The 23586-nt window shown below is 42.7% G+C and overlaps 2 protein-coding genes across 3 annotated transcripts; both read right to left on the minus strand.

Annotated features, from left to right (window-relative positions):
- Nucleotides 1-897: 897 nt before the first annotated feature.
- LOC310994095 (catenin beta-1-like) lies at nucleotides 898-11404 on the minus strand. Of its 2 annotated transcripts, none has more exons than XM_083982642.1 (17): nucleotides 11157-11404; nucleotides 10072-10121; nucleotides 9234-9443; nucleotides 8861-9111; nucleotides 8474-8712; nucleotides 6365-6566; nucleotides 6092-6236; nucleotides 5794-5897; nucleotides 5361-5495; nucleotides 3738-3941; nucleotides 3419-3577; nucleotides 3196-3315; nucleotides 2839-2989; nucleotides 2623-2744; nucleotides 2333-2393; nucleotides 1947-2142; nucleotides 898-1846 (listed from the first exon to the last, which is right to left on the minus strand). In XM_083982642.1, exons 2-16 carry the CDS (start codon nucleotides 10082-10084, stop codon nucleotides 1952-1954), a joined length of 2307 nt encoding a protein of 768 aa, XP_083838768.1. In that variant the 5' UTR covers nucleotides 10085-10121; nucleotides 11157-11404; the 3' UTR covers nucleotides 898-1846; nucleotides 1947-1951. The 2 variants fall into 2 exon arrangements, with proteins under 2 accessions (XP_083838768.1, XP_083838769.1); XM_083982643.1 differs by lacking the exon at nucleotides 11157-11404 and adding an exon at nucleotides 10829-11029.
- A 3730-nt stretch (nucleotides 11405-15134) lies between these two features.
- On the minus strand, nucleotides 15135-23478 carry dync1li1 (dynein, cytoplasmic 1, light intermediate chain 1). The gene is made up of 13 exons (XM_083981703.1): nucleotides 23333-23478; nucleotides 22970-23043; nucleotides 21343-21459; nucleotides 21013-21243; nucleotides 20574-20728; nucleotides 20386-20479; nucleotides 19741-19876; nucleotides 19542-19653; nucleotides 19209-19268; nucleotides 19025-19069; nucleotides 18841-18928; nucleotides 18613-18735; nucleotides 15135-16566 (listed from the first exon to the last, which is right to left on the minus strand). Exons 1-13 carry the CDS (start codon nucleotides 23437-23439, stop codon nucleotides 16448-16450), a joined length of 1461 nt encoding a protein of 486 aa, XP_083837829.1. The 5' UTR covers nucleotides 23440-23478; the 3' UTR covers nucleotides 15135-16447.
- Nucleotides 23479-23586: the final 108 nt, after the last annotated feature.

The raw sequence follows: 23586 nt of genomic DNA on the forward strand, positions 1-23586 counted from the left end.
TATATATACCGCAACATATGGTTCACGTCAAGATAACTTCTGTATTTTTGCTATTCAAACTTCCACAGTCCATAGTTCCCTGTTTAACACTTCAAGAGACTTTTGGTTAAGTAACCATGGACAGCTCCTATGCAGGATTGTTCTGCGTTCTGCTGTGTCGTTGTCGCCACCGTCATCGCTGCGCCCCCCTCCCCCCTATAATGAGGTTTAAAAAAAAAAAACATATTAAAAATTCGAATGTTAGTCGAATATTTAACATAAGATGGGTTAGAAATTCGAACCTGATTTGGGGGGAAGATTGACAGCCCTAATTTCTAGTTATGAATACAGAAGAAGCGACACGGTAATTGACAGCTGACACAAAGGAAATGTAATTTTCATCAAAGCTTTCAACACTGGTCGACTTAACAGGGTAACAAACCATGATCACTTTATAAACAACTTAAATTATCTTTAAAAAGATTCCTTGACATTTTTGCTGGTCAGAGTTGTATTTCAGTTTTAGATTTAATAATTCTGCCTCATTCAAAATTTTGTGTAGTGGGTCTTATATTTTGTCTGCTTATTCAATCATCTGAGTGTTAAGGATGTTGACAGAGCTGAGTGGCAAACAATCAAAAAACAGGAGCATTTTTATAAGATCTACCAATTGATTTTTTATATTTAACCTTTAAACCTAATATTAAATGAAAATTATACCAAATATTTGAACTGTTACATCTATGATACCCAATAGGTGTGTGATTGGTTGGTTCAATGTCAATAGTGTAGCACAGCTTGAGGGCAGTTTATCACACCACATCCACATCATGTGTGAAATGCTTTAGGAAACACTGGTGTGTATACGTGAAACACACATCAACTTCAGCATATTGATGACACGAGTCAGAGACTAAATGAAATAAAATGCCATTTTATTGTTCAGCCGTGTCATAACCTCGTCTCCAAAATAAGCACAGCAGGACTACAACTGTTTCGTCAACCTAGCTACCTTTGATAGCACATAAAACTGAGTTTTATTAGACCACCAATGATAGCGTTAAAGACTTTTCTATCAGACATCCAATGATAGCATACAAAATAGTTGTTAACCTACCAGTGATACTGTATATAAAACACTTGTCTCTAGATTTATCCCCAACCCACCCTCAATTTCACCCATATCCCCTCTTTAGAACATTTGTGACACTGACATATTTTATGCTTAAACAAGCACATATTAAGAATGCATAATTCTCCATTTCTGAGATTATAAAAAAAACTACACAATGTTACACTTTAAGTCAGAGTACAATTCAACTGATTATTAGTGTTCTACACATTCGGCCATAAACCAAAGGAACATTGTATAATATCACTATAACTTAACACTACATGTAATATACGTTTAAAAAAAAAAATTACAAATGATTAGCATTGAAGAGAAAATGAAGATGGCTAGTGTGAAGGCAAGCTGGGTCAGTACCATAACAGAGAATGAGTAATACAAAAAGAAATAAAAAAATAGAATAAGAAAAATAGAAACAAAAACTGATAAGAATACAGGCAAGGCTAAAACATATGTGTTTCAAACTTTTAAGATCCACCTCATGTGCACTCATCCATATAGGTAACCTGCTCCGAGACCTCCATTGTGTGATCCCACATCTCTGATACTTTAACCCTTTCCTTTCCCCCGTTTCAACTTGCTTTTAACATTCCCGTGGCAACCATCTTTGTTTTCTTGTGTCAGGCACTTTCCAAGACCTTTTATTTCTCCCTTTACCTTCAACAACTCTACAGGCCAACCATAATGCTGCTTCAGACAATACAGGCCAATCACAATGCAGGTTCTATCAGAATACAACTGCAAAAGAGCACAGGACAAAAACATGAATCAGTGTGTTGTCATTTTCATCAGCTAGGCTTCTACTATGAGCTAAGTGTATTGTGGAAGTCCATCTCACCAATTCTACAGGTCGGTGTCAAACCAGGCCAGCTGGTTGCTGTCCATCAGGTCCTGGGTGTGGCCGAGGTCTGGCAGTGGGTCAGTGTGGTGGCCCAGGTCGGGCAGAGTGTCAGCATGGTAGTCAGCACCTTCCATCATGGGGTCCAGCAGGCTGTCCTGGCCGTAGGCTGCTGGGTAAGCCCGGTAGGCTCCGTCTGAAAAGCAAAAAGCCTTTTTAGCTGGTTGTCTCAGAATAACGTTCAATACAGTCACACCACAAATAACAGATTAAATTTAAACCTCAAATTGAATGTAAACCTCAAAATCAGATGCGCTCAAGCATCAAACTAGATAAACAAGAGTTGAGAGGGAGTAGGGATTTCATCAGAGATAAAAGTTACTCACCATCCTGCCTGTAAGCCAGAGGATCCCCCTGAGGTCCCATATCCAGTCCCAGGTCTCCAGTCTATAAAAAGGGAAAGGAGTGATGCATCAAGTCTGTTACAAGCCGGCCAATGTGAAGGAGACCTATACAATGTACTAACTGTATACTATATATGCAATTCATGTAATTTGGTTTTGGCTTTGTCATTGTGTGATACTGTGGACTGAATATTGTTTCTTTGTGAGAAGAGAAGAAACTAGATAATGCTGACAGCTTTTTTATTTAACTATTAGTGTGTATGTATGTGTACCTCATTCCAGGCCATAGGCTCAGTTCTAAACAAAGAGCTGGTCAGCTCCACCGACAGACGTTTCTTGTAGTCCTGGGGCTTGTCCTCAGACATGCGGAACAGGACAGCTGCAGCATAGGTTGCTACAGGAGAGAATGCAGAGCAGTACGAGTGAAGTTAAGTCTCACTGACAACGACAATCACAATTGTGTGCTTAGTCTGTGCACGTTTACTCACCAACACCCTCGTTGCGGGAGTGCAGCAGCTCAGTGAGTGGTGCAGTGGCTCCTTCAGCTTCGATTGCCTCAGCAGCTTCCTTGTCCTGTGCCAGTTCACACAGCACACCTGCTGCCACACGCTGGATATTCTCCACTGGAGAATACAGTAGCTGCAGAAGGCAGAAATGTGATGAGGACAAAATGTAATTGGAGATGTGAATATTAAACACAAAAATGAGGAACGAAAAAACAAAAGCTGACATTGTATTTCTAACATTGTGTCTCACTATTTAAATTCAGAAATAATAATTTGAATTGCAAATATATGTACGTGTAGCTGATCATGAGATTTCACATTTAAGGGTTTTCGTTCTACCTGGACAAAGAGTGGAATGGTGTTGAGCCCTCTGATAACAATTCTGTTGTGGACGTCCCGGGCCAGGATGTGCAGAGCTCCTGTGCAGCCTTCCACTATTTCCTCCATACGCACGCCCTCCTGTACATGGTCGAGTGAAAACAAACGCAAGGAAATCAAGCACAGAGCTATTTTGGTTATGCAAATGAGGACAGATAGAGGGTCTGTTGACTTGGTTTCGCACCACAAACTGCTGCTGGTTGCCTCCCATGCTGGTGCGCCTCTGGGTGTCCTGGTGAGCCCTGACGAGCAGTTGGACCAGGCGAGGGATGGCTCCCTGCTCCCGCAAAGCACTGTGGTTGGCTGGGCAAAGAGCCAGGTTCCGGATCAGACCCACCGTGGCCTAGATAGTAGGAAATGTAATATATTTAAGTTGGTTGGAGGCAAATCTCATTAATCAATCTATCAGTAGACTCAAGGTCCAAGACAAAAAAGCTAGGGCAAACACTGATCTTAGACAGGTAAAAATGTGCAGGTGTGGGGAAACAGAGATGGCTAATGACCTTGATTAGCGGCCAGTGGGATGGCGGGTGCAGCAGTTTGACCACCACCGGCAGGCCGTAATGAAGACGCACAGCATTCTGGGCCATCTCAGCATCCTGGTGGCGGGAAGTCAGGTGACGAAGGGCACAGACGGCTGGCTCTGTGATGTCCTCCCTGTCACCGGCTCGAAGCACTGTTCGCACCAGAGCCTCAATGCCTCCAACCTAACGAGATGAGATCAGTCAGTGGACTGGATATTATTACAAAATAAAACAGGAAAATCTGAATTTAAATCTGTGTACAACAAACACTCAAAAAGACGTCAACGGATTTCTCAATATAAACAGGGTTATTCTTCTATATGGAATAACCCTTCAATATGTATAGGGAAAAAGACATGCTCTTGGGGTACATGGTTGGCAAAAGGGATACGTGTTGTTAATGACCTCTACAAGGACCAGTCATTTGTATCATTTCAGGACCTTAAAGAACAATATGGTCTAACAGACAAAGGGGATTTCTGGAAGTATTTACAGTTGAGGAGTAGTGTGAGTTCTACTTTTGGATTAGAATGGACAGAGGCGGGAGAAAATAAGGTTCAAGAATTTCTCAATTGTCGTCATACTCTGCATTCAGCCTCTATGTTTTATAGAAAAATGTCAAATATTCAAACAAAAATGTGTGAAAGCTTGCGATTAATATGGCAAAAGGATCTTGGTGATGAGATCAGCGAAGATGTATGGCAGGATGTGATCTCAAATGTAGGTTGGGCTACAAGGGATGCAAGGAGTAAGTTCATCCATTATAAGATTGTACATAGATACTATTTTACACCACTGAAACTGTTTAGAATGGGATTAACTCAGGACAGTAAATGCTGGAAATGTCATAAGGAGTTGGGGACATTCCTTCATGCTATATGGGACTGTCCTATGGTACTGCCCTTCTGGAAGGCGGTGCTGAAAAACCTTGAAGGATGGCTTAAACAACCTTTACCAGAATCCCCACAATTATGCCTGTTAATGGATAGGGCTCTAATGCCACCAGGCCTTACCAAAGCAGAGGTCCGGGTCACAATAACTGGTCTTGTTGTTGCGGCTCGGCTCATACTACGCAAGTGGAAGAGCCCACATAAACCAGAGCTTGTGGAGTGGTTAAAACTTATGACAGAGACTGCTGCCTTTGAAAAGATGGTTGCTAGGGTTAATAATGTTCCAAATAAAATTAGTCAGATATGGGAAGTCTTTGTGAACTACATAAGGGATGTGCCATAGAGGGGTGTAAGGCATGGTTGGAAGGATAGTTACATTGCATGTAATTGTATTTATTTATGCTTTGAATATGTATGAAGCATGAGGGGTGCCAGGGGTGCCAGGGGTGGGGGCTGCCTTTGAGTTGTGGGATGAGTGTTCTGTTTTCATCAATGTTGTATTTTGTTTTTATTTTTTCAGATGTTTTTTATTTTCTCTTTTTGTCTGTTTTTCTCCTCGTCCTATCAATCTGTTTCTCCTTTTTTGCTTTCTTGAACAGACTATTGATTTGTGCGATATCTGTAACACTTGAAATGTCTGTAAAGTTATGTTAAAACAAATAAAAATTTGAATGACAAAAAAAAAAAAAAAGACGTCAACGGTAATACACACCTGGCAGACCATGAGTTTGTTACTGTAGTTGTTGCAGGTCAGGTTGGACAGGATGCCAGCAGCACATGTCACTACATTAATGTCATCACTGCCCAGCAGCTGAACCAGGGTCCCCAGGAGACCCTCCATTCCCTCCTGGAGAGACACGACAGGATAGCAGGGACAGACGGAAGAGAAGAAGAAAGTTAAGATTCTCAGTAATTTTGCATATTGATAAATGAAATACTTATTATGAATAAGATTCTAATGATGCATGAGGAGTTAAACTATCAAAAACAGAATTGGGGAATTGGAGGTTCCTGCGTACTATCCGTCTGTAATTGATATACTGTTAAATCCCTTTATATCACTTCAAGGTCTTTCTATCAATACACTTTTGTTACACACATTAAAGACAGTTGTCAACACAGACCATGAGACAGCTGTACTGTACCTGTTTGGTGGCAGCATCTGAAAGATTCCTCAGAGTCCAGAGGCAGTTCTGAACCAGACGCTGACTGGGGTCTGTCAGGTGAAGCCCCAAGGCCTGCATACCACCTACACACGCAAGACATAGTAGAACAAACCAATTCACTTTCTCCATTGTAGCAAACCCTAAATACAAATGTAATATCATATCTAATATCTATAATTATAGTTTTAATGTCTCGAGTTATACCAGACAATTTGTTAATACATTTTTCACTCTACTGCATTTTATTTCCAGTTCTGCACCATGAGTGTGTATGTACCTGCTTCTACGATGGCAGGCTTGTTGCTTGAGCAAACAGAGAGCACCTTGAGCACTCTGCTTGTGGTCCACAGCAGTTTCTCATATGTGAATGTCCTCATGATGTTGACCAGGGCTTGGGGACCACCACTGGCCAGAATGATCAGCTAAAGCCAAGACAGGTTCATGTTAATACATGCAACAACCTGCTGCTAGCCAAGAGGTGCAATTAAATGTATTAAATGGATGATGACTCGATGTATATGCATGCCTAGATAAGATGATGCTCCAATACCTTGCTTTCCTGGTTGCCATATGCCAAGATCTGCAGGCAGTCAGTAGTGATTGCCAGGAACTTGACGTTGGTGTTTGACAACAGGGCCACCATCTTCTGCAGCCCCCCAGCCAGGCGCACTGCCATCTTGGCCCCTTCCTGATGCAACAACAGGTTGTGGAGTGTGGTGATGGCATAAAACAGCACACTGTCCACTGGTGAGCTAAGAAAAAACAAACAAATAAAAAGAAGAAAACAATGTTCAAATACAGCGTTTATGGTTAAAATATGCACAATTAAACAAATTCATGCACAAGGGAGAAGGTTTCTCTACATCAAGCTCAATGAAAAAGCCAGTATCTATCAAAACCCAGCTCAGCACATGTCGGTAATCATTCAGGTTTACACGCCAAACATTTGCATAATAGCAAATAATCAGTGCAGTGGATTTCATCAATGTTGAGATCCAAAAACTGATTTGTTCCAATCAAGATGGGCTGGAAACAAAAGGCCCAAATTGTGACAGTCATCGGTTAAGGATGTGCACAGGAATAAATTAAGTAGTGCCATCAGAGTCACAATGAACTCAGATGTTACACGAAGTATTGCATTAACATTAGCATCAGGTCAAACATTTTGTCCACAAAGAACACCGAGTCCAGAGCTGCTCCATCCGATATTGTGCTATTTTCTAGATAGTTTTCATTTCATTTTCATTCCATAGACATTGCACTTCCACAGCAAAAAGTTCGCCACACATGAACAATCCTTGTACACTGCAGGGTTTATGTAAAGAACAAGGATGAAATTTGCAAACTAATCATTATGCTGTCCTTGATCAATGACCTGTTAATCACAACCAATAAGCAGCAGTGTTTCCCATTAATTAACCAGACACCGTTCCGCCATAGTCTCCTAAAATCCTGTGGGGAAACACTGAGCAGAAATCTGCAAATAACTCTGTTTTTGAGAAACGATTACATGACGCAGTCTGTGATACTCCACATTACTAAAATACACAGAGCATAGAAAAAAAACCTAATCAGCATAAATTCATGAAAAATTCTTCATATGTAAACCATTACTATGCATAAAAAGACACTTACTCAACCAGAGTGGGTTGGTAATCCAAATTACTACCTGCATGGAAATCGTTTGTTCCACAACAAGCTTTTGTTCTTCCCGGTGTTTAAAGTGCGCTAATGCAATTCCAGGTGCAAATTGAAACACACGTGACAACCAACGGGTCACAACATGCCAGCCAGCTAACTGTTTTTGCTGTGTCTTTGGCCTTTCATGAGGAATACAAAGAATAATATAAGGCAGGAAGATATATCAGTGGTTTCAAAGTGAGCTGTGGGGTGTTCGTTTGAAGATTTAGAGTTTGTTATGTCACTATATCAAAGCAATGAGTCAAGTTTGGATTTGCCACAGAGTCTAATACCTGCTGGTTTGTTTTGTTGTAAGATCTGGTTTCCTATGCATGTGGTGGTTGGCAACTATGCTCATGGTGAATGAGAGTTAAACCATTAGCTCTTCTTTCATAATTTGCAGTTGACTCAGTATTTACTTAATCATGATTGAAGGACTCACAACGTGGCAGGAGAGTTCAGATGCGTTTTCCTCAATATGTAGCAGCCTTCACCCACAGAGTAGAGAGTGAGTAAGTGTTAGTGAAGAGAGTGTTGTCCTTACAAGATTGACGTTTAGCTCTTGATCAGTTGAGGCTCTAGCTGCTGGCTGTTTGCTCTCAGCACCACAACACATTTTAGTTACTCAAACCACAACTGTATATGCCTTTGTCATCAATACAGTACTGCAGCCAACTGCATTTGAAAGAAACATGTCTTGCTTGGTAGTGGTAGGCAGCACAGACCTAAATGGTGTTAGGATTTGTCTTATTAGTTACCATTCACTGACATGGGGCAATATTGTACACAGGAAAGTTGAGCTACAAGGAAATACATCAACACTCTCTGCCAACAGATTCCTCTGCAAAAAACTCAACAAACACCACTTTGAGAGAAGGTGCTCAGCATTCGTGCTGCTAGCTCCAACCCACTGGATTGTTAGTGCATTGGTTGCTGCCTGTGTAGTAGAACTAGAACCACAACTTCTCCAGTTTCTTACCCCAGCATCTTGACCAGGGCAGGGATGCCTCCAGACTTGAAGATTGCAAGGAGCCCCTCACGGTGGTGAGAAAGGTTGTGCAAGGTCCCAGCGGAGCAGCGAGCCGTCTCCACATCACCAGTGTTCTGCATGGCACGGACAACCGCCGAAACCATTTGTGGTGAACGCATCAGGGCATGGCGTGATGCCTCCTTCTTGGACAACTGATGTACCATTACAGCTGCTTTATTCACAACAACCTAGGACAGACATAATGTTTGTTAGGGAGGCATGTAGTAGGAGGACGTAACTACATGCCCACTTACAAGTTACCAAAGGTTATTTAGGACACACTATTTCTTCATTTTGAGTGTGTTCAGGAGATAAGGGGCTCATTTGAACATGTACCTGGTCCTCATCGTTGAGCAGTTTGGTAAGCTCAGGGATGGCACGAGTGGCCAGCTCAGCATCATCTTGATAGTTAATGAGGTTGACCACAGCATGCTTCAGCATCTGAGAGGGCTCTGCCAGGCGCTGCACTGCTGTAGGGTGGGCAGCATCCAGCTGAGTGGGTGGGATCTGGATCCCCTCCTCCAAGGTCTCAGGGAACATGGCAGCACGTACACGCTGGGCTCGAGTCATGGCATAACCCTCAATGTCTGAAAATAATGCAATTTGACAGCAGGCACCGTGACTTCAAAGAGACTTGTAGATTTTGCTATACCGTTTAGGCAAGAGTAGATATCCCCATGTTGTAAATATCATGATATATCTCACATACCTGTGGCCTCAGGAGTGAAGGGCGGGTTGAATTCCCAGTCATAGAGACCTGGATCGTCCTCCTCAGCATCTGGATTTCCCTTGCCACTCAAAGATGGTGCCGTGGTTGTAACTCCAGACTGGATGCCTGAATCCAGATAAGACTGCTGCTGCCACTGGCTCACAGCAGCCTTACTGTCTCCCATAGCCATGTCCAACTCCATCAAATCAGCTGCACAATAAAAGGGTGAAACACAAGGAATTACAGATGAGTAATCTTACTTTCTCACTTTAAGCAAAGACAATATTTCTTCTTCTATCATGTTTTCTTGGCTACTATACTCAGAGGAATACAAAATATCTGGAAGTGTGAAATCTTGATTGCCCCACGGTAAGAGACGTTGAAATAAAAGAGGTGAAGTTAGCCGTCAGGAAAATAAAAAGGGGCACAGAAAATAAGGATGTGGCAAAAAAAGTAAATGGAAATGGCCAGAATGAAAAGCAAAGGAAAAGCTTGCATTCCTCTATGCCTGAAACCTTCAGGCGCTGATCATAAATTGAAGTACATGAACATGAAATTCCTCTGACAATACTGAGATACACTTTTCCTCCTTAAGGATAAACTCAGATGTAACAGAATATGAATTATAATTACTTGGGATACTGTGACATGTGCTCAGCGAGCACCCATTTTTTCAATTTCCACAGTGCCTCAGGGCTTGTAGTACTCCTTTTATTTATGTACAGAGAAATTCTTATGTACAGACATAAAAGATAAATTAGGAATGGTCTAAGTGATATTAACATAAAACTAATTTACATGAAAACAGACCAGGTGTTTTGAAGTTTTTCATACTTACACTGGGTAGCCATTGTTCTTGCCTGCCCTCAGCCCGCACAGCAGATATGTCTGTGTAAAATATAGCAAGTACACAGGAGAAAATGAGACAACTCGCACTCAACCTTGACTGCTTGTTTGCTAAAAGCCAAACCAAATCGTAACGTTTATGCGTTTCTCCTACGTGGTCTCAATAATAAAACCGCTGTCTACTGCGCTACCTGTGTGCCAGGTCCCTTCTGATTCAGACGCTTGTTTGGCTTACTAACGTAGCTGTGAGGGGAAATGCCGAGCCTCCACCTCCAGCCGAGAGAGCAAAGCGGTGGGTATTTCCAGGCCAGCACGAACACAATTCACCATTCAGCAGCAAAGAACATCAAAGGCATATTTCTCCCCCTCCCCCTACCACGGCCAAGTTCCGACCTCGCAGCTTGGGTTTCCAATGAGAGAAACTGCCCCCTCCGCCCCGCAATCACTTCCATGACTCCTCCTCTCATGGTGGGTCCGACTACGAGCGTAAAAAACAGCCCTAATCAAAACTGAACCAAAACCCCAACTAACTGCAAAGGTTACACCAATTACCGACCACATTTAACAGCAACATATATTTCCAAGACCGAAGCGCTAGCGTGCATTAGCCACCGTTGCTGCTGCCTGCTAACAGGTTGGCTAGCTTTTACCTTGAAGGCTCGCTAAGCTAACATAACGTGCGTAGCTAACCCCTCAGCTAGTTAGCCACCTAGCTAACATAAACAAACACTGTTCAGAGCGTCACTCACCGAGTCCAAATGCTTTTTTAAGATTTGTCCCGAGACACAACCGGTGTTGGAAGCCGTCGCGGTTACATATCAATTCATTGTTTGAATCGTGACTCTCAAGCAAACCCTTTAAAATGTTTAATTCTGGGTTTGATTAGCGCCAGCTAGCCAGGACGTCTGAAAAGTAGATCCAAGCGCCACCGTACAAAACCTGCCGTACTGCCAGCCAAATCAGAAAACCCCACCGGAGCCCCCCTCCCTCGGCAAAGATGATTTTCTTTGGTGAAACATGTATTGCCGCGCTCTAAATACGCCGTGTAACAGATGTGGCTAAACATACTATCCTTACCAGAGTCTAGCCGCTCCTCCGTGGTGAAGTCAGGGAAATTTTCTCCTTTCTCTTGGCTGAAAATAGGAAAAGGGCTGCTAGGTGAACCACCCGTAAGAGTCCGAACCACACCCGCTGTTGCTCCGCCGAAGATGTTGCTTCCGCCTGTGTGCGATCGAACATCAAGATGGCGAAAGGAGAAAATACAGTATTCCGCCGCACTAGGAAAAATAGGGCACCGTTTTAAAACAAAGTTGGACTATTGAAACTATTATTTCATAGTTGTAGCCAGATATTTGTATATTTTATCTCAGGAGGAGTCGACCGTCTCAGTTTTACGATCTTTCACCGACGTAAATGAAAGATGTGTGGTACTTGCTGCTCTGGTGGTGGGGAGGGCGAGGTGCATTAATTAGAAAGGAATGTGATTCATGAGCTGCTGTGATATGAGGGTTTTTAATTAACATGCAGTTATCTCAGAGCACAAACATGTCTCTCTAACAGAACTATATCATTCATTCATTTATCATAATCAGTTAAATCATCATTTGGCAAACATGAGGGTTGCAAGTCAGCCATCTCTCTCTCATCCACTTTTCACATACTGGCACAATTTGGATTTATTTTTGTAAATGAGCAGCTGTAGTGGTTATGTGAAGGGGAAGAGGGAAATATAAACCATATATAGGATTTATATTACAACATATTGTTAAAAATGAATCTGCCTGGATTTCAGTTTTCTATATAACCACATTATTTGTACCCTATTAAAACACTAATTGTTAGAGAAACACATTATGTCCACAAACATGATGCTATACTGTAGTTTAATTTGCATTTTATAATTTGTATGTATTGTTTCTGTCATGACCTGCTTGTGTGTTCATTCCTCTACTACCTGGATGCTTATTCTTAAATTTGTATAACAACATAGCTATACTGTACATCTACACTTAGCTGCAATCTAACTGCAGTGAACATGCCAGTATACACATCTTCTTAGCATTGCAATGTTTTCACTTAATTCACAGGGAAGCTCAATGTGAAACAAGAATAAGAATTTAAATGAAAACAATCAGAATTGAAACCTATCTGAGTGCAGTGCTTGTTCATGTGTCTGACACGTGCTTTAGACAAGACAAGGTCAAAGTCCAAAGTGTCACTCTGAGCGTCATGTTGCAGGAAATGGAAACTTACTGTATACCACAGATGAAACATGTTCTATCCATATCACATTTCAATGTGACAAAGATGTGCAGAAATCAAAAACACCCTTTAGAAACTTCAGCATGAAAAATTTGCTTTTGAAATATTGAGCAAAAATTATATAATGTCATTAAATGAAGAAGTGTCAGTGTGTTTCCAGTGACTCTCTAAGTGCAGAGAAACTAGCTGTGGTGAAAAGCATCATCAACACCCTCCCATTCTTGAGTTTCCTACTGGTAGATGAGAGGAAGGCTTCATGAATAAAACTAATATTTTAATAATGTAGATTCCATGTTCTTTATTGTTTAAAACTCGGCTGCCAAGCTTTTCACCAACAATACACTACATTCACACTATTTTAATATTATCAACATACTTCTTTTCTTTAACTGATTTTAAACTAGATTTAATCAAACTTTTCAGGCTACAGAATACACTGCTGAATATATCTTTTACAATAACTGAGGTCATCAGAACAGTGCAGCGCCCTGTGAATATTCAGTAGGTGAAGATTGTTGCATAGGTGCTCTATGTGGTAACTTTGAACTCATGATTATTTTTTAAGGCTGGTGTTATTGCTGTGAAGCATTTAATATTATTTTTTGTTCTTTTCCATTTATTCTGTTTCAATTCAAATTGCAAATGTCTTATCTGATTGCCTTTGACCCACATACCACTGGAAGGAGAGCTGGAAAATGTTGCTCCTCCTTCTTCCTCAGGAGCAAACGATAGCGTCGCTCAGTTTTGATTCCTTGAGACTAAAGGCAGGCAGAGGCGTTCTGGAAAGCAAAAGGCTGCTGAAATATTCAGCAAGTACCCAAAGATTTTAGACAAGTCTGGCAAATCACTTGGTTCCCTGCTGTCTGCTTGTTTACTCCCACTCAATTCAAATGCGTTTTAGTTATAATTATAGTTATAGTTTTGGTTATAGGGTTTTATGATGAATGAAACATGCCAGCATACAATACTTCCACATTCAGCATAGGCTACACAGAGCAACATTATCTTTCATTTGCAGTCATGTTTGTGATCACCTGATGCAATGTTTTGAAATGCGGTTTCAGAGCAGGGACATTATTCACCATGGTTTTTATTAACACGAGCCTGACTTTTCACATTGTGTAGTAGTTATTTCATCCAAATGACTATGTGAGGGGTATCATAGTGTAGGGTGTTGCCCATAGTAACAAACCTGGAAGTCTCTCAGAAAGCCTGTTTCCAGGAGCAGACAGCTGTTTTCAGCAAACAAGCTTTGATGCACTGTGCATAATATTCAGAGTCAAAGAGCAGGGTAAGTCTTGCACATCTCGCAGGTAAGAAGCTGGATCTTTTTGTCACTCCAAATAAATGCCAATGTTTCTGGGTCTGTTTGATGAGGAAGTGGGTATATACGAGCAATATTTCTTTTGTGGTGTACCGCTGGGGTGTGTCGTGGAAGGAAGATACAGTCCCCTGGGAGCAGGCCGTGGAGGTCTCCAGAGGTCGGCCAAGTTGGAACTTTGAAAAAGAGACTTTAAAGAGAAATCTAAGAATCTGAAACATAGCTACAATTGTTTGGTTTAAATGAGGACTGACCATTTTGAGTCACTGCAAGCAGAATTAAAGCTCTACTTTCTGTTGAACCCCTCTTTTGTGACTGATTCCTTCACACCCCCCACATGGCCTCAGATAGGTAAGAAAACCCCTGCAGATGTTACACTGTATGGACATGTAATGTGTGTTATCAGCTTGTACCATGCAATATTTTATTAAATTTAGTTTAACTTAATTATAAGTGTTTTTTGTTCTCCTCTGTCTAAGCTGAAATTATTGAGTGTACAGACAGAAAAAAACAACGCCTTATACGATCGGGACATCTTTTCAACATTTAAATGTCAACTGTTAGTGGGGCTCCTGCTGCTGTGAGGGGAACATCTGTAACGTGCTGGTGGTGAGGGAAGGACAGCAGCGCCATTTTCTCCTCCACTTCTCCTCTGGTCAGTTCAAGCAGGACGCTTCATCCTGCAGCATCATAACAGCTGGACAGGTTTGAGTGGGAAACTCTGAATCTGTGGGACGTAGTTCACTTCTTGAGATTTAGGTCACTGTCCAGGTGATGTTTGTGCCTGATTTGAAGAAATGCCCTCAACGTGGTCCTGAGATATCGCCTCATCAAGAACCTGAAAACATTAGCGCTGAGGCATAAATTTCAGTTTGCCCTGGGCCAACAATGGTTGGCCTCAAAATGGCAATTTAATTCAATCAGTACCTCTTGATGTCATGCATGACTCGAGCGCCAAAGATCTTCAAGTGTCTACAGCAAAACCAGGACCAGTTCAATGCCTCTGTGACCTGGATGAGTGAGAATCTTCACAGATAAAACACCAGAAGGAAGGTTACAAATATTATTTCAGGTTTTCCTTTGTTACTTTAGATCCCCAATTATTTTTGGTGTCTTATCCGCAATTAGTGTTTTCTTCTGCCTGAGGAAAAGCACTGCACTCACAGCATGTTACCTACCAATCATTTGCTGTCCTTTTTTTTTTTTTTTTTTTACAACCACTCATGTCCATCCTCTGCGGTTTGTACTTTGGTTAAATTGTGTACATGAATTGCTCCAAAAATATATTAGTCTTATGAACACAAATAACTTCCCATTGACTTTATGTGAATTCAGGTTCTTTCACGAGGGCAAATATCACTAAGAATTTAGCGTGAGGAGAGGAGATATGACCATTGTAAAAAAAAAAACAACAACCAAGAGAAGCCAAGTGGATGAATCCGAATAAATACACCTTTTATTTGACTGATTAACAGATCTGATTATACAAACGCCAACACAGAGCTCTGAAATAACAGGACCAATCAGCGAGACAATGACTGTACATTCTTGATGTGACCCTCCCATGTTCCGACCCCCTCTGCCCACCCACCACCCTGCCCGCAGTAACTATGAAACTGAATCACTAGTGCTTCTTTCTGTACAAGTAAAGCTCAGCTACCCACCCACTCTCTACCACCCTCCCTTTTCAGTGCACTGTCTTGTTATCTACAGGTTCGAGCAGTATGTAACACGAGGGCAAGTTTTGGCCAATTGTAGAACTGGGTGTCGTTGTGGACCTTAGGTGCCGTCTACACAGGACTGCTGCTTGTGTGTGAACTTTGTAGTAGTCTTTTTTTTTTTTTGTCAGACTTGGTATGTGTAGTGCAGCAGACAAGGCTGCTGTAACAATAGTGTATACACAGTTTTAAGAGCTTGTAGTGTAAGAGCATAGTAATGTTTTTTTGCCTCTTGCTGGAAATGCAAACAGCCAAACATATCTTAACATACAGGTCTAGGCGGAAGTAACTTACTTAATTTTCTATCTGCTTCATTCTCGCACTCACTTACTCAATTACTCTCTCTCACACACACACACACGCACACACACACACACGCACATTGGTATGTTTGTCCCTTCATCTTTAAAAAAAAAAACAAAAAAAACAAGACTTTGCAATTTTTTTCAGGCATATTTTTTTTGTTCTCAATCTCTTCCTCTGGCCAAGCATGACTGCCCCACATACAATAAACACACAATCACACAACCGTTCCCCTACAGTACCTAAGTGCAGTTTTGTCAACATGCGCCCTTCAGCAGTTCCTACAGTAAAAACACTAACTGTACCATCACAATAAATGGATGGATAAAATTCTTTCGTTCCTGCAATCAGTCTTTTTCAACCCGCCCCTCACTTCCTCTCATTCCTTACCTTCACACCCCCAGAATGGTCCCCCGTTTCCATTATCAACTCTCATGTAACAGACAGTCATGTAACAGTGACAAATACTCGCCCTCAGCGTAACAGCCAGGAAAAGAAATGAAAGGGGAGGGAGAATGAGGTGTGGGAGAAGGCGTAGAGGAAGTGAGGGCGTGTTCTTCAACTTGAGGAGAACGTGAAAGAGGATGGGGAGGGAAAAAAAACGGAACACGCTCCTCCTCCGTCTCCCCTACTTCCCTTCTTCTCCCCACATCTTAGTGATGGAGAAGGTGCCGAGAGCGGAGGGAGGAGGGCCATGGGAAGGTGGAAGGTGAAGGAGGGGGTGTGGAGGGGGGGGAGGAGAGCAGGGTGATGCGTGTTGGTCTTCATGTGTCCTGGCCATCGGTGGCAGGGGTCTCGTTGGCATTGGGCAAGTCTGAGTCAGTCTCCCGGCTGGATATGCGGTCCAGTTCCGCCTGTACGTCGCTCAGGCCCAGCTTGGAACCTGCAGCGGATTTGGGCAGATACAAACGAACGGTCACGTTCACACAATATCCCAATGGAAACTACCACACAGACCGACGAGTATTTATCCAGTGCATCAATGAGTGGTTAAGACACAATGCATTAAGTACAATTACACATGTTTACAATAAGAGCTGGGTGAAAATGTGAATATGAGATAAATATTGACTAGATATCATATATTATTGGATTGATATGGAAATGCTTTTGTGTGTGAGGTTAATTAGGCTGATTCTTTTTAAATGTACAGCATTGCTGAGAAGCCGACCTCAGGCCTGGTTTGCTTCGGCTGACGTGCTGCAAAATGATCGGCTAAAAACTACCGTTAATGAAATGAAATGATTATTAACATGCAAAAAAAAATTACAATCAAAATAATCACAGCCATCAAAAAAGTGGCGCTCAACAAAAGATGCAGCAGCACTCTCTTGACAAATCACCACCCACCACCATGTGACCCAACTCACTCTGCTTTTGGAATTCATTTATGGCTGCGACCATTTATATGGTATCGCAGTGATTTAATGACAGAAAGATGTTGATTGCGACACTTTAATGCAAAACTTGCAATCCAGTCAGTAGGCAACTCAACCTATTTACGTTTCTATAGGACTGTAAACCTACTGAGGTTGAATAACATCCTGTGTATCTGATGGAACTTTGCTTCTTCTTTTTAAAGATCTAATTCTATTCTGAGTTGATCTTTGACTTGTTTTACCTAAACGTCATTTGACATTTGCACCAAATGAAAACACGTTTGTGCCACAATGTGTCTATCTGGTCAAGCTTTTTATAGTTTTCTAGGTAAAAATATGGTTTGATAAATAAACCAGTTACTCTAGGTCACCTCCAAAGAAGGCATAAATTATTGAGTATTGTGCATTGCCAATACGTTCAAATACATTTTCTGATAATTCCCAGCCTTATTAACAATCATGTGCAATGCTTGCGAGAGATGTTAGTTGGAAGAAATGCAATGTCGCATGCCAACAAATAAATAAATAAATGAAATCCAGGGGAGCAAAGTGGAAACAGGGGATTAAAAGAGGAAAGATTTGTGGTGAAGCTGTCATTAAAGGAATCATCCCTGCTCTAACTGGCATCATTTCCCCCCACTAAACTGGATGGAAAATAAACAGGCGAAGAAAAAAAAAAAAGATTTGCATTTTTCAGACATGCTTTCCTGGTTAGCCTTACAGGGATGCGGATCTATCCAAGATATCAACATTTATTCTGATTCATATAAGTAAGACCAAATCAACTTTGTGTGTCTGAACTTTCCTATTTTTTATGACCCCATTAGCAAAAGCTACAGTTTGAAAATTTGAAGGAAAAACAGGCTGCGTTCCTGAAAAAAAAATGAAGCCATGTGTTGCAAAAATAATTAAACAGCAATGGGATCATCTCCTGGACCACTGCTTCAGGTTTCACATAAAAAAAGCAGCAGTTCCGTTCTACATCATCTGCAACAGTATGTAAACATCAAACGGGTGATACAGGAGGTTTGATCCCTGCAAACCCGAAGGGGGGGGGGGGTTGCGGGTGGGAGTTCAAAATAAAAAAGGGATGCGTCTTGAGAATGAATGCAAGCAATAATAAATGAGGAGTAGCTCTCTCACACACACCTTAACGTGGCCAGCATCCTCTGACTAGTGCGCACACATACACACATTATGAATGATGTTAATAGTGAGAATCCACAGCAAAGACTATGAGTGTAGTTAAGAATGAAGTCACAGAGCTACAAACAGGCATAGAGATGATGAAAGTGGTGACGGTGATGATGATGATGATGAGTGTGTTTGTGTGACTTGTAGATGCACTCAGATCATATCATGAATCTCTTTACCATATGTTATGTTCATGTCTGGAGTAGAGGACAGAGGTAGGAAAATAATGGCAGATGGAAATTGAAAACCAAAAAAAGAATGACTGAAAATGGCATGAAATCCTAAAACAATAGTAATTAATAATAAATGTGGTGTTTTGCTCTAAACCTACAGAAAATGTGTGTAAGTGTTCTCACCTGACTTGCGTACGGTTCCTGGAGTGTTGTTACCACCGCCTGGCGTCCCGGGCCCCCCTGTCCCCGCCTTCTTTGTCAGTAGACTGTTAAAGAAGTTGGCCAACACACCCTCACTGGTCTGACCTGCAGCAGACAGGGGACAGATTTAGAAACACACACAAACATGCGCATACACAGTGCGACAATGGCCTTGGGTGGGTCTGTGCTGCATTGAAATGCATAACTTACCTGACTGTGGCATGGTGTTGGCTACGTTGGCCGCTGCAGAGCGGTTACTCGTCCTGGGGGAACCGGTGGGTGCTCTGCTAGTGGTGTCCTGTAAACGACAGTTTATTTCACACATATGGACCCTGGAGGAAGAGTTAACGTTATCTGATGAGCCAAGACTAGAAAGAAAACAAGGAGCACTCACCACAGGTCGCCCTGCTGTCACAGCGGGCTGTTTGGCGAGCAGCGACTGCAAATTAGAGCACAATATCCACATTGGCTCTAATTAGTATTTAATTAACATATCGGGACCCTCCAGTCAGATTTAATTGGGAGTTCCCGCGAGCAGCGAAACAACTGGCATTAACAGAACTGAGATGTTTTCTCACCTGCAGTTTTACCAGAAACACTTGGTCATCTTCTGCTTGGATCTCCTTTTCATGTACAATCTGGTGAAAGAAGAAAAAAAAAATCAAATATATTTTTTTAAAAGTCACTTTCCTTTTAAGATTTACAACAGCTAATAAATTAGATTGGATAAAACTCTTGTGATCCCTGCAGGGATACTGGGTTGAGCTTAGTGCACTGGCTGTGAACTGTAAAATGATGTAGAAGGCAAAGACGCATGACATTACAGAAATAATCAATCCGCTGCACTTGGAGCTTAACTTGCCTGAGAGAATCTTTTTTAAAGTTAGGTGTTGTTTGGTAGGAGCACATACCTTTCTGACTGGTGGTTTGACTATTACTTCCTCAAAGCTGTCGTCTGACTTTACTGTCTGGAAGTTCTCATGAAGTATGGAGATCTTTTTCTCATTGTCCCAACCTGATGGACTGGTGGAGGAGAGAGACTGTTAGGAACCAAATACAGGTGGTCAGATGAGTCCTTGGCAGATACACACACACACACAAAATGCTTACATGAAGACAGCATCTCTTTCCACCACTTGTGCGGGGCAGTGGAAGGGAAAGCCGTAGAGTCTGTGGACCAGATATTTGTAGAGGATGTCCAGGTTCTTCATCTCCTTCACTGATGTGTAAACCAGAGACGCACCGTCTGACACAGCTGTCAAGGACATTCTCAACAATTTCCAACTTGCAAAAAAGAAATTCTTATCAAAAGGAGCACATGAGCAAAACAGATTCTATCTGCGGGTAATTGCTACAATTACACAGAGGAACTGAGGCCGCGTTTGATCTTGGCTCATTCTACAAACAATAACCATTGAAAATTTCATAACTGCTCGCGCCCAGCACTGACGAGAGAAATGATTCTGCAAAATCAATTTCAAGCAGCACTCGGTGATCGCTGACCTTTATCAAATTCTCTTTGCAACAAAGCAATATCAACAATAGTTCAAACACAGCTTATAGTCGTTAAACTGTTGCTATAACACTGCTGCCAATAACTTTGCCTTTGGCCTGAGATCAAAACACGTTGTAATGCATCCGTTCCAAATTACTGAAGCCGACCTGGAAATTAAATAGTCAGTGCCTGATTAGCAGCCTCATAAGTAAACAACATGGGAAGCATCTATGAGACAAAGTGGATTTGGTGAAGGATACACTGCAGACAGAAACGCCTGATGTGGGACTGGATGAAGTCCAGGTGTTCGTCTCTGTAGTCGTGCTCCTTCTCCAATGTGCTGATGGCGTCACACTGAGGGGGCAGGAGAAGGGACCAAACAGAGATCGATGTGTGTAAGTCCAGGACCATATACACTTGTATCTAATAGTTAAGTATGAGTGTGTACCTTGGTGCAGACCACCACCACCGGTATGCCCAGGTTGTGTGTGAGCGTGTTGTCTCCTAACGGCAGCAGCACGCTCTCCTCGTCTTCACTCCTCCTCTGCGGGGTGCCGTCCTCCCCACTGCCCGGCTCTGTGTACTCCTGGAACTGTTTGACAACTACACACAAACACAAACATCATTAATGAACACAAACGATGACTAGTAAATATCACATCCTGGCAAGGAAGTATCATCTTAGACATGTGGAGTTCATCATTCTCATAACCAGGCCCTGGTCTGTGGTCCAATGTACAGCTTTGATGGAGAGGCTTCTTATATAGGAACTTTTATTTTTCTTACTTCCAAGACTATTTTTGTTAAGAAAAACAAAAAAAACAGCCCTGTACTTTGTTTTTCTATTTTATCTGCCACTTAGTCTGACTGCTGTCAGTGTGACTCACGTCTGTGCTCCAGCTCCCGCAGCGTTTCCGGGGCGATCCGGAGTTTGTCGATGTGTTCCCTAGCGACGGCAGCCCACTTCTGGAGGGAGTCCAGGGCGTTCCAAGGCCGCGACATGTCAACCGTTATCAGCAGCAACGTGTTGCTGATGGAGTCAACGGGCACAGCTACTCCCTGCAGACCTTTGTGGTAAAGGTCTCCATCTAACACCCAGGCATTACACCTAGTGTGGTCTGAACACACACACATAGCACAGCACATTGAGATAAGTAAACACTTCTGTGGCACCAAACTGCAGGGTAGATATGTGGATTAATGTAGGTGCTGGTTACCGTCAATGTCATCATCATGGACATTAAAGTATAGGTATTCCAAGCCACGCCCCTTCATGTACTCTTCAACCCCCTGTAGTTTTGCAACCAAGGTGGTCTTCCCAGAGCCCACCTCACCTAAACACATACAATTTGCAATTAACAAACAGTAAACAAGACTTTTCCATGGCAACATGCACTCCTATATTTAAAAAAGAACCCATACAAGTTAGATGAATTAAACCAATATACTACTATATTATACAGGAGTGAGCAATCAATGAAAATAGGCAAAAAAAATGCAAGGTGGCAAACACACAGTGGACACATCACACCACTGCTGAGATAAATCTATTTTTCAATAGCCCCTGCTTACTTCTATCATGCTACGAAGTGTAGTAATTACATAATACGGTGTTAATAAATGCTGTGTTAATAACTAGGTTGTGCATCAGGATAAGGACTGCAAGAAACTGTGGCTGAAATTCAACATGACTGATCAGTCTACTTTTTTTTGTTTTATGACAACTGTACTTTCTGAAGCCTATGGTGACACCTGAAATTGCTTGGACAACTGTCTAATGCCATTCTCACAAGACAAAGAAAAGCATCAAATTCCTAATAAAGGTGAAGACAGAACTAGGATGAGATTGACAAATTATATTATTATATTTTGTCAGTCAATTAAATGACTAATCAACAGATCCTTGCAACTTTACACAACTGTCTGCACACATCCACTATAAACAATCCAATCTTCCCCTAACTGGAGCCCTGCATCTTATTAGACCTCCGTGCAGTTTTTAATTATGAATGAACAGCCATAACAAACCGTCTATATCCTGACAATGCATTACTGCATGTGGTATTACTGCCAGCCTCAGCGTGACATTGTTATTGTGTTGTGTGTGTGTGTGTGTGTGTGTGCGCGCTGATGTCAAGGCAGCTTCCATTCTTCGGCTATGCCATATTAACTTAAACCGACAGGGGGACTCTAATGCATCATGCAGCAGTGTGAGCTTGCCTTGCTGATGTTGTCGTGGGGTAGCACAACAGACAAATGGCTCTTCTACAGTTTATACATCGGTAACCAAGTCGCTGATTAGCTGGAATGAGTAGCAGGCTGCGGATTATCCCGGGCGGATGTGTAGACACTGTGTGTGCGCGTGCGTGTGTGCGCGCGTGTTTGTGGACAGGGAGGAGACAGGGAGGCACCGTCTACGCTTCAATGGCCCCGTGCCCCCCCCCCAACTCACCCACCCCCCACTCCCGTTTAAACAACAGACCGACGGGTTTGTCTCGTCCCCTCAGCATCATCTCCACCTGGATGCTACTAGCATGTCTGGATGCTACAATGACTTGCAGTGTTGCAGAGACTCTCTCTCTCTCTCCTAAGATGATACATGTGAATGTGTGTGTGTGTGTGGGGGGGGGCGCACGGAAAATACACCTGCCTCTCTCCCTCTCTGTGCTAGCACCATCTACCATGTTAGACCAGATAAAGCACCCCCACCCGGTCCAATGCAGGCTAACTCAGCTACAGAGCAGGTATTATTATTGAGTCTACCAGCAGCAGCAGCTAACGATGCCTCGGGGTTAGCCAGGAGGCTGCACACACAGATAGACAGACACAGACACAGATACCCACCCATGACCAGGACATTTTTCCCAGACGGTAGCTTGGACCTTGAATGGGTGGACACTTCGCTGAGGATGGTGGACCTGCAGACAGAGCAGCCCCGTTACAAAACACGGCTCACGGTTCATTCAGTAAATAAATAAACCACAACAAACGAGAGGACGGGACAGGCAGCAGCTAAAGCGAGCTAAACGCGCTGCTGTGTCACCAGTACCAAAGCGCTGTGGTGGCGGTGGTGCTGATGCTAGCTAGCCTCATTAGCGGGCTAGCAGAGCTGTCAAACCATCCTCCTCTCAGCACAATGGACCCTCCGCTCCCACTAAAACCAACCCCGGGTCCCGTCAAACCCAGCTCTTATCACGCATCGCCCACCATAAGTCCTGTCCGTCATCCTCCTCTGGGTTGGAGCAGCTCTCCAGTGTGCTCTTAGGTCCAGTTGAGGTGGAGGATAATAATGCACTCCTCCCTGACGTCGCCATCTTCGCAGGGCTTGTAAACCGAGCAGAGCGCCCGGATGTAGCTGCTGCTGCTGCTGCTGCTGTGTTGCTAACGGAGCCTGGTGCACCGCACGCCGGGGCCGGGGCGTGGTCCGCCCCGCACAAAGCATGGGCTCTCAGCCGCAGGCA

Source organism: Trachurus trachurus (genome assembly GCF_905171665.1).
Source record: "Trachurus trachurus genome assembly, chromosome: 11".
In the NCBI taxonomy this organism is placed as follows: domain Eukaryota; kingdom Metazoa; phylum Chordata; class Actinopteri; order Carangiformes; family Carangidae; genus Trachurus; species Trachurus trachurus.